Genomic DNA, 16,279 nt, shown 5'->3' with positions numbered 1-16,279 from the left:
CTCTCTCCAGTAAACAACTCAAGCTGCAGTTTCAGGAGTGGCTTAAGTTGATCTAACATCATGCTGCTGCCAAAAATGGTAGCGATGCTTTTCTCCTGGCTCATGGCCACATTTCCAATACTTCCCTTGTGTCAACACTGTAGCTGTGCAGCCACACAGAGATCAGGAAAGAAGTAGAAATACGGGCATGGGAGACATCTCTCTTGCCAGTGGGGCAGGCTTTAGTTTAAACCAAGTCACAGAGGACCACCTTCAAGTTCTTGAAGTTAGGTAATAGGAATACCATCTTCAGCCACTGCAATTTAATGAGAAATCTCTTGGGGGCAAATCAATTAGACACCAGTTATATACTCTTCTATGGGGTTTTTCTGCGTTATGTTCAAAATGTTTACGGCTACTTTATAAGGCACTCTGCAACTGCCTTACAACACTAAAAAACCGACAAAACAACCAAACTCCAACAACCAACCACCCAAAAACCAACCACCTACTTTTCTGAGAAGACTTTGAATAACTGCTACTAAGGAATGATTAACATTTGAATCATTAAATTCCAAGAGAGCAAAAAGTGAAAATCCTTATAGTAATCTTTTGTCATTTCCTTTGTGTATATGATATTATTTTCAGATTACTGATAGTTAAATGTGGCTCAGATCTCTCTTCAGGTACAATGCATGTGGCAGTTCTAGATCCATTTAAAGTGAGCACAGCATCATGGGGGGAAAAACTGTCCTATATCTATGAAGGCAGCATACTATTATTATTGTTACAAAAACCCTAACCAAATGGATTTTCAGATTTCCTGTCTAGCATGTAATTACTCCAAAGCAGCATGCGTTTGTCATCCTAGGCATTATGCCTGCCAGCATACATCACAATAACATGCAAGAATTGTGTTTCCCTTCACCAGCCTGACATCTTCAGATTTCTAACCTAATTTTAAAGGTAGAAATTATTTCCATTAATTCATTATTAGGGATGTTTTTAAGCTGAGGCCCTGATTGTGCAAATCTATTAATGTGCTTAAATGAGTAATTCCACTGGCTGAGATTGCTTATTCATAAGGGAGACAGTTAAGCTTTTCAAGTGCTTACTGTAGTTCTCAGCGTGTTAATAAAAATCATGTGTTTAGTTAGGTCTTTGTAATAAATGACTTCCCAGTCACTGTCTGGAATAACATGTGCCTCCCCAGTTGTGTTGTGCATTACAAATGCAGGCTATTTCAGACAATAACTTGGTACAAAGTTAAGTAATGCATTGAGTGAAATAGGACATTCTCACTGAAATATGTTTGCCTCTGAGGGATGGCCACTCTTTTCAATTATCTTTGTTCATAACATTAATTTCCCTGTCTAACTTGCGCAGCTATCTGTTTCCAACTCCTCAGTGTTTATCACTCAGTACAACCATTTGCAATGAAGAATTGCATTGGGAATGTTTGCGCCATCTTGATTGCGATAGATAATGTCACTGCTGCGCTGAAATGAAGCCGTTGATTTTCTATGTTCCAGAATTTACCTTGTAACTGTCCCAATTCCTGAAAAAGTTGACAGATCCATCTGTCCTCTTCTGAATAACTGCCCATCCTCCAGGGTCCAGGCTGTTCTCACACCATAGTTGCATCGGCTCGTTACTATTTTCAGGTTTGATCATATAAATCCCGCTGTTGGAATGCCCAGCTTCCCTGGCTTGTTGGCAGTCTCTGAATGGACCTTTTTGAAAAGAAATACTGTGAGCATTCAAGCTTGGCTTTGCAGTGCACATTGTTCAAGAATAGTTTGTAATGGTAATGGAAAGTCAGTAATTCAATTAAGGTAAAACTACCATGGAAAATGGTGTAAAAAGTTACTCTTAGATTAATTGTGTAGATATAAACAAACATGTCAATATCATATATATATTTTTAAACAAAAGCTTCATTTTGCTAAACAGATAATAGACTTTGATTACCAGCACCCAATTTTTAACTTTGTCTACTGTGTCAAAGATTTATACTCTGACTCTTGATACTCAAGAAGAGCACTATGCTTTTCCTTAACTGTTTTCTCCTGTACCATTTTTACAAAAGGTAGACATCAATTTACTTCATTGTCTCCTAGTGCACCCATTTGAAACTGGTGGAAGTTTAAAACAAAACAAATCCCAGACACCCAAACAACCCACACACACCTCTGAATACATAAATAGTTTGAGAGCTGCTGTAAGAAATATTTAGTGGAATTTAGTGAAAGAGTATTCTTACACTGCATAACTTTTTTTGCCTTTATGTACTTACCCAGTTCTGGGATCAGCCTGTTAACTGTGGATAGGAGTCTTTACATTTCATGTGTCATCCTGGTGTGATACGTGTAGATGGATACTGATGAAGAAAATAAGCAAGCAGTGGAGAAGCACTTTTGAGCAGCTCAAAGGGCTCATACTTGTTTTCAGGGCTGCGATTCTACAGAAATGCTGTTGCTGTTGAGAGTGCTGCTTGAGAGCTCTATTTCAGACCATGTGAATAGTGGTTTTACAAATACTTACAGAAGAGCATTTGGTTATTCCATAAGAAACATGCAGCTTATGTATCTCTGAAAACTTTGCCTTGTTTGCCTTTCATTTTTTTGGTAATATTTTTATTTTCTAATTTTTAGAAAAGGATTTATGTTCATGTATCATTACTTCAGTTGATTTAGAGAGACTGATTGCTTATTGGTGAAAAGCTGGATACATTCTGATGGCTAGTTAGTGGTGGATGCCCTAAATGTATATGAAAACTCATACTCAGTAAACCTGAAAATAAATTACCTACAGCTCTCCTGTCATTTTAGAAAGCTCATTTTCTCTAATCTACTTGGAAGTTCAGAGAAAACTCATCAGTCACAACAGAAGCTAATGTGCAAAGAAGCGCAGAAGACAGTTGTTGAGGTTATTTAATCAAAAATAGAGGTTGAGTGAAAGTGACCTTCATTGCAGATTAAGGTTGTGTGACAAAAGTAATTTGAAAAAGTCATGCTTTTTTTAAAGTAGTTGGATAAGTCTGTAATTGGCAAGAAATCCATAAAGCATTTCATAATAGAGTGTAAAAAGCCTGCTTATCTGCTGAAGGCAACTACGTGGAGCTTCTGGCTGTGGCAGTTCTACCAAGAATGCTGCAGGTGTTGAGCCGTCATTGTAAGTGGTGCTGCATACTGTACTGTCCCTGTTTGACAATGGTTTTGTCATTCTTGCAGTGCGTACTGTAGTAGCTTAAGAAAGAAATACTGTAGCTTTGGTATGTGAGTGCTTTTTCTCTTGTTCACAATTAAAATTTCCACATAGATGGTGCACATTGCAAACTTTGTCCAGTGGATAGATCATTTCCTGGGCTAAGTTGGGTCTCATTCCCTTTCCTGGCACTGTCTAAAGTAAATTTGGGCGCTGTATAACTCAACAGGGAGCTTGTTCTAGAAATATTATTGTAAAGCAATTATCCCATTAGAAAAAGTGTAAGCAGACTAGTAGTAGTTTTTGTAATGTTAATTGAACATTAAGAACAGCTCAGATCTGCTGTGTATTATTTCACATGATTTCACTGGAGAAGGAATTGAGGAGACCCAAGCAGATGTTTGGAGCAATTTAAGTAGCTTTTAAGGCAGACAGAATTGTACTGGTCTGTGATCACTTCTGAAATTCAGCTTGTGTCAAGGTCACAGGATGCAACTTGTCTGCTTTTGATGCTCAGATTTGTCTATGTGCTTATCATAAGTTAATGTTGTAGTAGAGGTAACAGACTTCTGCTCTTAGTATAAGGAAATCTGTCAAATCCCATATCTTCTGGTGTATAGCCTTGAATCTTTTTTTGAGAAGTAAATTCTTTGTTGTATGTAACTGTTTTAAGTTCATGGTATAAGGACTGATCCATTTCATGTTCAGTGGAAATGCTGAGATTTGTGAAACAGTGTAAGATTCTCCACAATGCTGGTGTGAGTGGGGGCTCTGGCTAATGAAAAAAAGCATGATTATTCTGTTTAAAATCTTCTTATCTATGTCAGGAATAAGTATCTCATGCGTATCTAAGTTTTGTTACAGTCTGTGTATACTAAGTTTCTGAGACAATTAGTTATAAGTTAGATATACTCTGAGAAAATGCTCTGTTAAACATTTCACTTCTAAAATTGTGTTTTGATGTATGATTTTAGTACAGATCATTCTATTGTAAATTAGATGTAGTAGAGGAGGAAAGTGATGAAATATTTTAAGTTGGAACCTTAATAAAAAGATGGCTGAATCCTATTTTAAGATGCTAAATGTTATCTTGAGCGGACGATATAGAAGCTGTGCTTGTGTAAGCTTCATATAGGGTTTTTTTTGGGCAATAGCAGAGGAAAATTCCCAAATAAAATTGGGCATATGTTAAATTAAAAACAGAGTTACATTGTTAACTGAGAGGTATTAGCAGCAGAGTGAGGGGGGTGTGGCAATAAAATTTGGAGACACTGGTTATTATTCCAAGGATTAAGATAATCGTGAAAACTATAATTCACGGGAACACTATTCTTCCTCAATTTTTAGGGCAAATGTTATGCAAATTAACCAGAATACTCTTCGGAAAATATGATCTCATCCTTCTGTTCCCCATATATTTTGACTTTTTACTCTCCACTCACAATATTAAGTTGCAGATTGACCCTTCTGTAAACTTCTGCGTGCAAGTATTTGCCAGGTACAGCTTCTTCAGTTACAGTAGGAGAAAGCTCCTACTTGTTTGTCTAGTTGTTTATTCTGTCATAGCCAAGTCTTTGCCAGGCCTGTTTCTAGATCGGACTGTTTGGGTTTCATTGGTCTCTTTCGATATCTTTATACATTATAAATAGTCATCAACTTTTAACTGGAAAGTTCATTTTTCTATGACACAGACAATTTTGATTCTGTGTACCATTAAATATGCTCACCCTAATTTAAAAAATCAGAGATGATAACTGGATGACACTGTGTTGCAATTTAGAAGTTTTGGGTTTGATGATTGATGCTTTACTAGCTGTAGCAATTCTCAGCCCTCATTTTCTCAAGGCACTGCAAGAAACACTTAAACTTCAAACTCAAGAATCTAGTATTAAATAAAGGAAGTTGAATAATGTTAAAATAAACTTCCTAAGATTTCTTTGTATTCCCTTGCAAAAATGGATTCAAACTCTGAACTTGTAAGGGCAGAGGGGCTAGTGAGAAACATGGTAGATAATTTAGAGGACGATGTTTAGTGCTGTTTCTTCATTTTGTATGTACAGCAGGCGTATATGGAGAGCGAAGAGGAGGCATTTATAACAAAACCTTGAAGCATGGGTTTTCTGGGAAACAGGAAGTCTCCGGTTTTTAAATGATACTTTTACTGTCTGACCAGACATTAATGTAATGCTTTTATATTAGCTGTTTCCTTTGCGTCGTGATGTGCAATTTAAATTCTCATGACATCTGGCATTTTACTTGGGCTTGTGCCTGAATTTTCTGCAGACCCTGAATAAAAATAGTTGTTCTTTACATCAGCAGCTAGTTGTTTGTAATGCTGTAGAACAGTCACAGATAAATGTTTGGCTTCATCTTAGGAACCAAGTTGAACTTCCAACTGTGACTTAAGGCAATTTGAAAGCAAAAAAACCTGAAACCAACAACCCAAACACAAAAAACCTGACCCAACCAAATCCTTTTGCTGTGCAAGCTATCAGAAGCCAATAGCAAGCACTTGAATGGATGTCTGAGGAAAAGTTGTTTTTCTGAATCCTTAACTTTTTTTTATTGCAATTCTGTCAAAATTTTACTAAGGCAAGAATCATGATAGAGTTAATTTGGGGCAGCTCAGAGGTACTTAATTTTCTTGTCACTAGTTTTATTTCTATTCATAAATGAATTTAGCTGATGACCTGAAGAACGTAAACACGTGAAGATGTGATACAGTCTCCTGAATGTATTTTCATAGTATTTATGGTATTTGTTTAACTTGCCATTCCCTACGGGCATCAAATTACTATGAATGTAGTTAGTCATTTTAAATTTTCAAAGCTGAGTGCATCTAATTGGGTCCAGCCTTGATTCAATTATCCTTTCAAACTTGTCTTACTCTCTTGAATACTTCAGCCAAACACTTAGAGACCTATTGCACAGCCGTGTTGGTGGATTTAGATGTTCATTTTAAAGCAGCTCAGAATAGGAGGAGTAGAATCCTTCTAGCAGGATTAATTTCTGGCAAATGTACGTGTGTAACTATAAAGGACAACTACTTAAAATGACTTAATTTGCTTAAGATGAATTAGCTTCTCCTACTCACAATTGCTGGTTACTGTAACTTGTAGCTAGTGGGCATCTTCAAAGAAACAAGGCTAAATAATAGACAATATATGCAAATACTGTATTTTCATTCCCATAACTCAAACCAAGCTGGAGACAGAAACACCAATACTTTGGGACTCAAAGGTGTAAATTCTTCAGATTTGAATTTCTGAGTATTGACTATTTCAAGACATTCATCTTATGTAGCTATAGGTTAAGAATTAGACTATTTGGCAAACTAAAGCTTTTCTTGACAGGGGGGAGGGTGGTATAGGAGGGAGAGGGAGAGAAAATCAGAATCAGGAGCAAGGGTACCAGATACTTTAAAATCTTCATTCTATTTCTATAGCCAGGACAGTTTCACTCTGAAGTAGAGAAATCTCAGGTTAGATAAATAGCGACAGGTAACTCACCCTCATTAATTAAAGCCAGTGGTGGTACTCTGAAAGGACTCTTTGTAGGAGAAGTAGCTGGATCAGGTGGTGGCCTTACATCTCTGTCTCTAGGGTAACCTGGGTCTCGCTGTATCTCGTTACCTCCCAGGAGAACGGGAGTGTATGGCTGGCTGTTGGGAATGTGCTGTGGCACAACTTGAACAAGAGGTGGAGACCCATGGGTGTCCTGTCGTGAGAAGATTCTCAAGCACTGCTCTTCCAGCAGTGAGATAGTCACAGACTGATTATTTACAAGATCAGTTAGTGCTGCATATTTTACTTCAAGCTCCTTGTATTTTGTTGCCATCTTCAACATTTCTGTTGTAACATTGAGGACTTTGTTTTCTAGTTGGGAAAGCTCAAGTGAATTATCACGCTTTCGAATTATCTCATGCAAGAGTTGCATATAGAGTTGGGTGACCCGAGAGTTCATATTACGACTTTCTTTCCTCAGCAATTTTACTTCATTCACAATGTTTCCATCCACGTCCACTACCAATTGCAAAATGTCAATCTCCCGCTTTTGCTTGGACAGGACATCCTTCAAGTTTTCTATGTCCATTCTTGTGACTTCATCTTTTCTGTTACCAGTACCTGGTGCGTTAGTATTCACGCAAATTGGCCCTGTGATTTTTTGTTCTGGGACCAAGAATGTGTAACCACATTTCTTCCCTTCCTCTCCGCCGTCTGCTGAACGAGGGTGCCTCCGTTGGGATGTTTTATTAGGCGTGGATTGTTCTGTACAGCGCCCGATAGACAACAGCAGGAACAACAGTACACCCAAAGTCCATTTAAATATCTTCATTTTGAAGCAAGTGTGATGACTGTCAGAAGAGACTATTGAACAGATAGAAGATAAAATAATTAAATTAGAGCCATAATTAAGGCTTCTGTACAGCTTAAACTGCCTAAACTGATGGGTTTGCCATGCTTACATGTATGTAGACAAGTCTTTGGAATCTGTTACTTGAATTTAGACTCTGTTAGATGAGCTTCAAAGAATAACTTTTTATTTTGAATAGAAAAACCTTAAAATTTAGGTATTGGTAGAAAGGTTGTTGCAATGGATAAACTTTCAGAAATAATGTTCTGCTTAGATGATGTATTATGCTTTCATTATGAATTTGACTGCTTAGATCTGTACATACTGCAATTAAATGCATGAGGTTATGGAACACACAGAGTGCTTGCAGAATACCTTCATGGAGGGGAATTAGGGAGACAGAGTGATAGTATTTTCAAAACTATTTGTATAAATTTTGGAATTTGGATTAGAAAGCCTTTCTGGTCCTCTTTTAGCTTTACATATGTATATATAGATGTATAATTTAAATACTATATACATGCCTATTCATACATACACACACACATTTTTCAAGTTTATATATACACAGATACAGTAGCCTTGAAAAAGACACAGATATCTAACACTATTTTTGGACATGAGTGTGAGGCAGGAGATTAGCTTAAGATAGTTGTATTAAACATTGAAAATTACATAGTCAAGTAATTTTAAATTTGTAAGGAAAGCCTATAACGCTGTTTGCTCTGCGTGTCCCTACTTAGTTGCCTTTTGAGATGAATATTTAAAGTTGTCCCACTGTTTTTGTATCTTTGAGAACATTTTTGTCTAAATGACACTGAAGTATCAGGTGTGTTATCACTGTAAATACCATAGTGAAGTGTTTCATTCACCTTTTAAACAAAAGAATGTATTTCTTTGAACTTTGTGTAAAGAATTAAAATGCAGTGATAAAGATCCAAGATTGTATTGAGACACCTGTTTTTTTAACTTTATTTTTTAAATGCTTGAGATTATTAAAAAAAAAAAGGTAGCACTTAAATCAGGAAAACCCCTCATTTTTCATGTTTTATTTGCCTTGTCAAGCAGGTCACTCTTATCTCAGCTGTTGATCTGGCTTTCCTTTCCAAGCTACTGTTAGCGGTTGTACAAGGCGTTGTACAGTGGCCTTTGTATAGTTAAAAAGAGAAAGTAAAACCAGAGAAAGTTAATTTCCATGGTGTTCCTGCCAAGTTCAAGTTTAAGTTCATTTGGCAGTCTGGAAACAGTCACCCTGAAGGAGAAGCAGACCTGTACTGCTTCCTTTACATTCACATTTACAAATGATAAGGTGACTTTTGTGTCAGGTCACTTCTACTTATTGCTGCAAATAACGTCTGCTCAACCTCAGAGTAAATGTATGAAGTCTTTGGTTTTGGCTTCACTGAGAGGAATTATATCGAGGAATCTTGATCAAGTGTTCCACTCTTGCCTAAAAAACCATTTTTTGTTTGGCTGACAGTTGTATTGCAAGCCCTGCTTTTGGGAGGGGGAGAAAACACTTGCTTTTTAACACATACTGAAAATTACTTCTTACCCTACATAAATGGAGGGAATACATAAAAGTTTGTTTATATTTAAAAACTTATTTCTGTATGTTACACTGGTGTCTGCTAGTAAATATTTTTTTCAGAAACAGATTTGGTTACAAGTTTTATTAACATTTCTCTGCTGAAGGTATAACTTCTGCTCAAAAAAAAAAAAAAAAAGTAGGAAAAAGTATCACTTTTCTCCAGAGCTAATTGTGTATTTTTCTTTGGTAACTTCACACCTTTAAAATATTAATCACTTGAACAGTCCTCAGAGTTGGAAGTTCATTAGGTTAAATTTTCACATGAATCATGGTAAACACATGGGAAACAGGTCTGTGTGTGGTTTCTAACTTGACAAGGATGAGCTGAACTAATTGTCTGAATTGTGAAACCTCTTCATGTCTCCGAAATTGTATTTCAATACCTTTATGTTCAGTGTTCGCAGATGCGGGGAAGGTGACTTCATGGCAAATGGTTCAGGATGAAGCCATAGTACAAGTCCAGTATTTTACTATTTTCACAGTATATAATAGCTACTTCATCGTCTAAAAAGGTGAATAACACTTTAGTTCTTGGTAGGTTTTAAAGACTCTGTACAGTTGCTTAAGTAATGAATGGCTGGGGGTTTTCCCCACAGCAGCACATTTTTCCCCTGAAATACATTAAAAGTTAAATGAGTCTTTCAAAACCAAACATTTTGCAATGTATTCAATGCCTTTCTGCATTTCTTTTACTAATTGTATACATTCATTTTGAACTTTTACACTTATATGTTAAAGTTAGAAGTTCTGTGTCTATGTGCTGTCAGAGCATAAAATGAATTAAATGGTCTAATACAGCATAACCAAATGCAACAGCTGCATCAGATTATGCCCTAGAACTTTGGAATAATTCAACTATCTTGTATTAAACGCAGACATTCAGATCAACGGGGATGAGTTCCTTCTGAGAATCTACCTAGTAGGGAACATAGATGCTTCAATGGAAATTTTGATGTTGAAAAAATTAAACATCTGACGATGTCGCTTGGCATGTTTGAGCAGCTTAATGCCTGACTTGTTATACAAGAATAGGTTCTGAGCGAAATATTTACCTGGAGTTTTAATCAGCTTAGAAAGAAATGAAAATACTGTTTCAGAAATTTCCTGATGTTCTGGGCAAGCAGCTTAAAAAAATATAAACTGTTTATCCAAAATAGCACAGAACAATAGCCTAATACATAAGACCTAAAAATGACAAATATTGGAGTTGAGAAATAGTTTTAGGGGTTTTTTTAATCAGACACATTATGTCACAGATTCCCGCATCCAGGTGTTTAGGTTGTGTCGTAACTGTTATGGGACAAAGTGGTTGAGGCTCAGGGTTCAGATTAGAGAGCCACAGTCTCAAACCCTTCCTGCAAGTCTTGAGTTGCTTGTGGTGAGTGGGGCTGCTGAAATACCTGAATGCAGACCTTGGAAAGTCAGCAAGAGAGATTGTGATTACAGATACTATTGCTTTAAAATACGTTATTTAGCTCTTAATGAACCGTCATGTTTTCTAAATTAGAATAGACTGTCACTTCGCTTGGTTCTGTTGTGTTTCTGTGTCACCCAGTTCTGGGTCTCAGATTTCTGTAGAAATTGCATTACATATGTTCTGGCATGCTGATGTTTATTGCTTCTGCAGGAGAAAATATGTAACTATTCATAGCAACACAAACTTCATCATCATCTTGTCAGAAATACTCAGAGCTGTGGATAGGGCTTCAATACCATTTTACATTTAATGTCATTCCTTTTCTTTCCAGACTGCAAAAAAAAAAACCCAACTTGTTTCCAAAATTAGTCTTTGATTTATTACTTTTAAAAGCGTTTAAAGGAACAAAATTCCAATTTAAAAGAACAAAATAAACTGGTAACTACCATTTTTAACTTTCAATGAGAAGCTACTATAACATGGACTGTGCTACCCCAAAAAATAGTGTATCACTTATGAATGTTAGAGTTGCAGGGATAAGGTTGTGTGGAAGCTAGTATATATTTGGCATTTTTTAACTTTCTACACAACAAACTATTTGTTCTTTGTATTGCTGTGACTCTCATGTTCAGCAGGATGTAGAATTTGGAGACCCTCAACACAAATTAGGATCTGTTCTTTCAGAGCTGACAAAGACTGCTTCTCCTGGGCAGTGTAGGTTGTTACGACTGAATGTAATGGAAGCGTTGCAGGTAAATGTGAATCTAGGATTCCCTTTGCATGGAAAGCACGGTATCAGTACATGTCTTTAATCAGAATATTTATTAAAAGAATATGGTGAAATGATCAATACCAACAGTGCCCCCTCTCTTACAAACCTCCATTTATAAATGTGTAAAACAAGGAGAGAGAGATCTTTTTTTTGCGCAGGTAAATGATAATACTGAGAATAAAGATCCTCTGAACATGATACTAGTTAATCTGAAAGCTCAGTTATTGATGTTACATGTACTTCATTTTCTGTTAACCTTTGTTGAAGTAGGTAAAATCAATAAAACCATCTGTTCCCCTATATCTACACTTAATAAGTGGAGATTTTTGTGCATTTTTTAGCTTAACCCTGGATTATTTTTTTTAACCATAACATTAGAAATAATACTGATGTGGGGAAAACACTCTTACTATAGGAGAAACATTCATATGGATTTTTGATGTATGTGTACTTCAGTAAGTTACTCTCCCCTATATAAACAAGTGCTTTTCCAGCAAGTCACTTTGCCTCTGCTGAAATAACAGGATTGCTTTCAATTGTATTGACTGGGATCCAGGAATAACACTTTCTTGGGTTTTGTTAGTCAGATACATGATGTATTGAGTCACAGAATTCTGCTTCTCTGAGATTAACGGAAATCTGACGCATTTTAGGAAAGGCAATCAAAAAATCTTCGGGGTTTTTGAAGTAGTCATTGAAAATGTGTCACTTTTAAAAATGATAGATTCTTAGAAATTCTCTGCTGAAGAGTTTTGTAAATCTTGTCATACTAGATACTCTGAAGACACAGCATAACATTGTAACATCTCCAGAGTTTTTGGTGAAGCTTTTTTTTTTTTTTTTTTTTTTTTTTTTTTTTTTGAGGGTTCCTTCACATTTGTTTGCAGCCATTGTTTGTGTTTGCCCCATTTTACCAGGCAGGTACAATGGAGTGGTGCATTTTGCTTTTGGAAATGTGTTATTTAGGGGCTCCAGAATTCTCTGTAAAAGAGATACTGAAGACATGAAGCATCTAGCAATGTTTGCTATAGGATGTTTTACTTCATTTATTGGTGTATAAATTTTAAGGACCAGCCTAATAGGACATGTTGCAAACAGCAAGCTAAGACCGGTTAAAGCAATAATGAAAACCTGATAAAGCCGTGCATATACTAGCAGAAGTTTAAAGATTCAGAATTTCAACTCTTTAAAGTGAATTCCTGTAAAAATTTAAATGGCATATTTTTCCATTACCAGCATAACGTTAGTAGTCCATTATTTGTTTAAAATTGAAGTTCAAATTTTGAAATGCTTAAGTTGGAGGACAACAAAAAGAGAGTTAAAACCTTGCATATAGCCAGTTTATTGCTTTAAAATTATTGACTCAGCTGTTTTCATTTGTGAGAGATTTAGGAATTGTTCTAAGCAGTGTAAATCAAAACCTTGGCTGATCATGAATGAATGGAGACTGGTGTCCAAAGCACACAACGTAGGCTTCAAATGGGGTTTTGTTGTTGTTTAGATTGTTCTCTTTAATATGTAAAGAAGCACAAAAGGGTAGTAAGAAAAAGGGCTCAAGAACTTGGAAAGGATCCATCTTTCTTTTTTGTCAAGACTGCTTTAGATTTTTTTTTCTCCCATAGCTACTAAACCTGAATTAAGTTTGCTTTCTGTACCACTTTGTCTCTTTTTAGCATCACCCCCTTCATTCTCTCTTAATGTGTCAAACATGTCTGAGAGTTTGTTAATACAAAAATGTAACTTAAATTCTTTTCCATTGTTCTGGATTATTTACCGTATCTTCATTTCCAAGTCAACATAAAGAAAGGCAAAAAGTAGAAAATTACGTAGTAGTGATTCTTTCTTGGTTTTTAGCTGTGCTTTCATCTTCTGTTTGTAAACAGCTTGCTTGGTTTAATCCTGGAGTTGCAACTGCATCCTTCCACCTCCCTCCCCCCAAAAACCAGTAACAAACCCCTCTATTTTCTACTTAATATACTGTTCCCCTGTATGTTGCATTTCATGTTTATTTAAAAACAAACTGCTGCTCAGCTGAGGTACAATTAACTTCCTTGTCGTTCCACAAATTGTTAAAGGAAGAGATTAGTGCCTGTTGCAGCAATGTCTTTTGGATTTTCAGCTGCACAATTGTTTGTGCTACAGACTTGATTATATTCTGAATTAATGTATGACTCTGGTTTCTTAGTTGTACAACTCGGACTACCTCTACTGCTCAGAAGTACCATAAATAAAAATCCAGTTGAAACTGTATGCAATGATTGCTACTTACAGATGTGCATTGATTTACTTGGGACTTTTTACAGTGGTTTTATTGAGGTATCCATTTTCTAGTTCTAGTAATGCTAGGTCTATGCTCTGATATTGGGTGAAATCCAGCTTCCCTGAAAGCGATAGGGTTTTTGGCTTTTGCTTTCTGGTAGGATCAGAATTTCACATTAGTACGTTCACAATACCCAAATTACATGCTTAGCAAAGAATTGGTAGTACTAATTTCCTGTAACTGTGGATAACAAAATCTACAGAAGATTTACAGCTAAACAACTGAAACAGTTCATCCTTACAACTGGAATGAGTTAGTCTCTGCTCTTATGCAGAGTCCTTTTTAATTCTTTCCAAGTTTCCAAAGTCTACCAAATGCCACAAAAATGAGTTTTATATTTTAGTTGTCAAACTTTTCTCAGGCTAAGATTTGTTTCTTCACAATTGTATGTTGAGGGAGACGTATGTAGAATTCACAAATAGCTCAAAATTAAACTTGCAAGTAAGAATAACTTTAAAACTTACCAAGAAAAGAAAGTCTTCCAGCTGTTTTGCTTCTGTGGTAGATGGAAAATCCAGAGGCCAAGTTGCTTTTTCTTCTATATTACCCGATGCTGTGGATTGTTAATCTGCAGTTGGAGTTGAAAATGGCTTTTGTCTTTCTCTGTTAGGTCCAGGCTGTGTTGAGGAATTGGGTTTCTCCATACAATAACCAAGCTAACTAATCATTTAAAAAAAAAAAAAAGAAAAAAAAGTAATGTTCCAGTATGTTTTATTCCAGAAGAGAGAAATGTTTTTTGAAACTGCAGTGTTTTACTCTCACATGCAGAAGTGCACTAACCAGCTACAGCTGACCCAGATTCCATATACATCACTTTTGGACAGTTTTTTTTAAACAAACACACACTCGACTTAGACGTTCAGCCCACCTATGATGTCACCGCGAACACACTGAGAGCAGAAGAAACTCCTCCTTCGGATTTCCTATCCATACCCTCCAGAAAAGGAGGGGGTAGGGAGGCTGAGAAGTTAGAAACAAGGAAAGATTGTTTGCCAGTAGAAGGGAGGGTACCATATGGCAACAGACTGTGCAAGAGTTCAGCAGGCAATTACAAATCAAACATTTTTACTACGCTGCCTAAAGATGCCTTTCAAGTTATTACAGTACTGGGCTTCATTTAGAAGAAAGATTCTTTCAGGCTGATAAAACTCGATTTGTGTTGCTGGGAATAAAAGGGGCAGCCTGGCTGGATACAACAGGAAAAATGAACCATTTATAGTCTAGAAGAATGTTCAACAGAATGTCGCATTCAATTTTTGACGTTTACTTAATAAGAAACAGTTCCAGTTGTTAAACACACGAAATCTCTGATACATGTGGAAAATGTTAAATCTGTGTGTGTGATGGTTTTAGGTAGGTATCAGAATATTTGATAACATCTCAGTGGTGTTCGAAGTAGCAAAAGCCACCCAGATTATGCACTGGGAGGAACACAGGATACTGGTTTTAGTTCTGTCAATAGTCAGCACTTAAGTACATTCAATTTGCTTTCATTGATCTTTTTGGGTTCTTCACAAAGGATGTGCCAATTACATTTGAAAGAGAAGTACCCTAGCATGCTTTCACAATTATTTTAGACTTCATAGAAATGCATTGAATAGGTTTTGAGAACAGCTTTCTACAGAAGAGAGTTCTTGATTTAGCTAAAAGAAAAAAAATCAGTGCTTACTTGAGCAAGTCATTCAGAAAGATAATCCTGCAAATATATTGGTTTATAAAACCCTGCATATTATTGCAGGTGCCTGTTCATAGTGAACTTCCTTAATTATAATTAGTAAGCATGATTTACTACTTTCTGTGGAAGACTGAGGAGGTTTGGGATTTTTAAGGCCCGTTTTGACGTTGCTTAGCAAAGTTAGGTTTGGGGTGGCTTATGCGGTCTAGATGGCTTAGCAATTACATGCGACTATCTGATGCTTCTGATTATCCTTTCTGTTTTCTAAGAAACTGATTCTAGCAGAACAGAAAATTGAGAAATTGAGTAGTATATCAGGTCATGTGTAATACCTTTTTATTCACTTTTTTTATATGTCACCTTTCAACCACAAGTATTTTAATTTGTTTCTGTGTGTGTGCGCACACGCGCGTGTATGTGTTGATTTTGGAGTCGTGCCCAGAGTTTCCCAACTCACATTTGAGGACTGTGCTGGGTAGGTGCTATACAAACACAACTGCTGTTCTTGTGAGGTTGTATTAATAGTCTTCCACCTGTAAAGCCAAACTTCTTGTTATGATTTTGGTTATACAAGGCTGAGAGGTGAAACAAAATATAGTTTTAGCAATTCCCTGTTACTGAAATAAGTTTCTTACAAATACAATTTAAGTTTGTATATTTTTATTTTATGTGGATATCTTGCGAAAGATGCAGGGGATGAAGAGCAATTCCTTTTAATAGCAGAGCTGGCCAGGATATGTTTCACTTAGTTGAGACAAAAATGATTAGTCTTTGGGTGAGGTTCAAGAAATGGAGTTGCATTTAGAATTAAAATAAGCAGTTTATTTACAGCATTAGCATGTAAGGAGGAGGATTGTCCTCTCTACATGATCAAGGGATTGAAAGAGTAGTAAGGTAACAATGGTGGCAGGGAAGAGCACAGGTAGAAGACTTGAAGAGAGTTATCGATAAGGTTGTTGGATCTT

At 36.3% G+C, this 16,279-nt stretch overlaps 2 protein-coding genes across 9 annotated transcripts in view; one reads left to right on the top strand and one right to left on the bottom strand.

The window, feature by feature from the left end:
* Window positions 1-14,493, bottom strand: part of ANGPTL1 (angiopoietin like 1) — a 32,323-nt gene extending 17,830 nt beyond the window's left edge. Inside the window, exons 1-3 of one of the 2 annotated variants that reach the window (XM_010311521.2) lie at window positions 14,104-14,493; window positions 6,696-7,553; window positions 1,519-1,712 (exon numbers count right to left, since the gene is read on the bottom strand). In XM_010311521.2, the coding sequence (XP_010309823.1) occupies window positions 1,519-1,712; window positions 6,696-7,521 (1,020 nt within the window). In that variant the 5' untranslated portion in view covers window positions 7,522-7,553; window positions 14,104-14,493. The remainder of the gene's footprint in view (window positions 1-1,518; window positions 1,713-6,695; window positions 7,554-14,103) is intronic. The other variant, XM_075760454.1, reaches the window with a different exon arrangement.
* RALGPS2 (Ral GEF with PH domain and SH3 binding motif 2) overlaps window positions 1-16,279 on the top strand; it is a 136,714-nt gene that overhangs the window by 81,142 nt on the left and 39,293 nt on the right. The gene's annotated exons all lie outside the window — the stretch shown is intronic.

The sequence above is a fragment of the Balearica regulorum genome, chromosome 8, assembly GCF_011004875.1.
Source record: "Balearica regulorum gibbericeps isolate bBalReg1 chromosome 8, bBalReg1.pri, whole genome shotgun sequence".
NCBI classification, from domain to species: domain Eukaryota; kingdom Metazoa; phylum Chordata; class Aves; order Gruiformes; family Gruidae; genus Balearica; species Balearica regulorum.
Note: the sequence above shows the minus strand (reverse complement) of the source record. Positions and strands in the feature narration are given on the sequence as shown.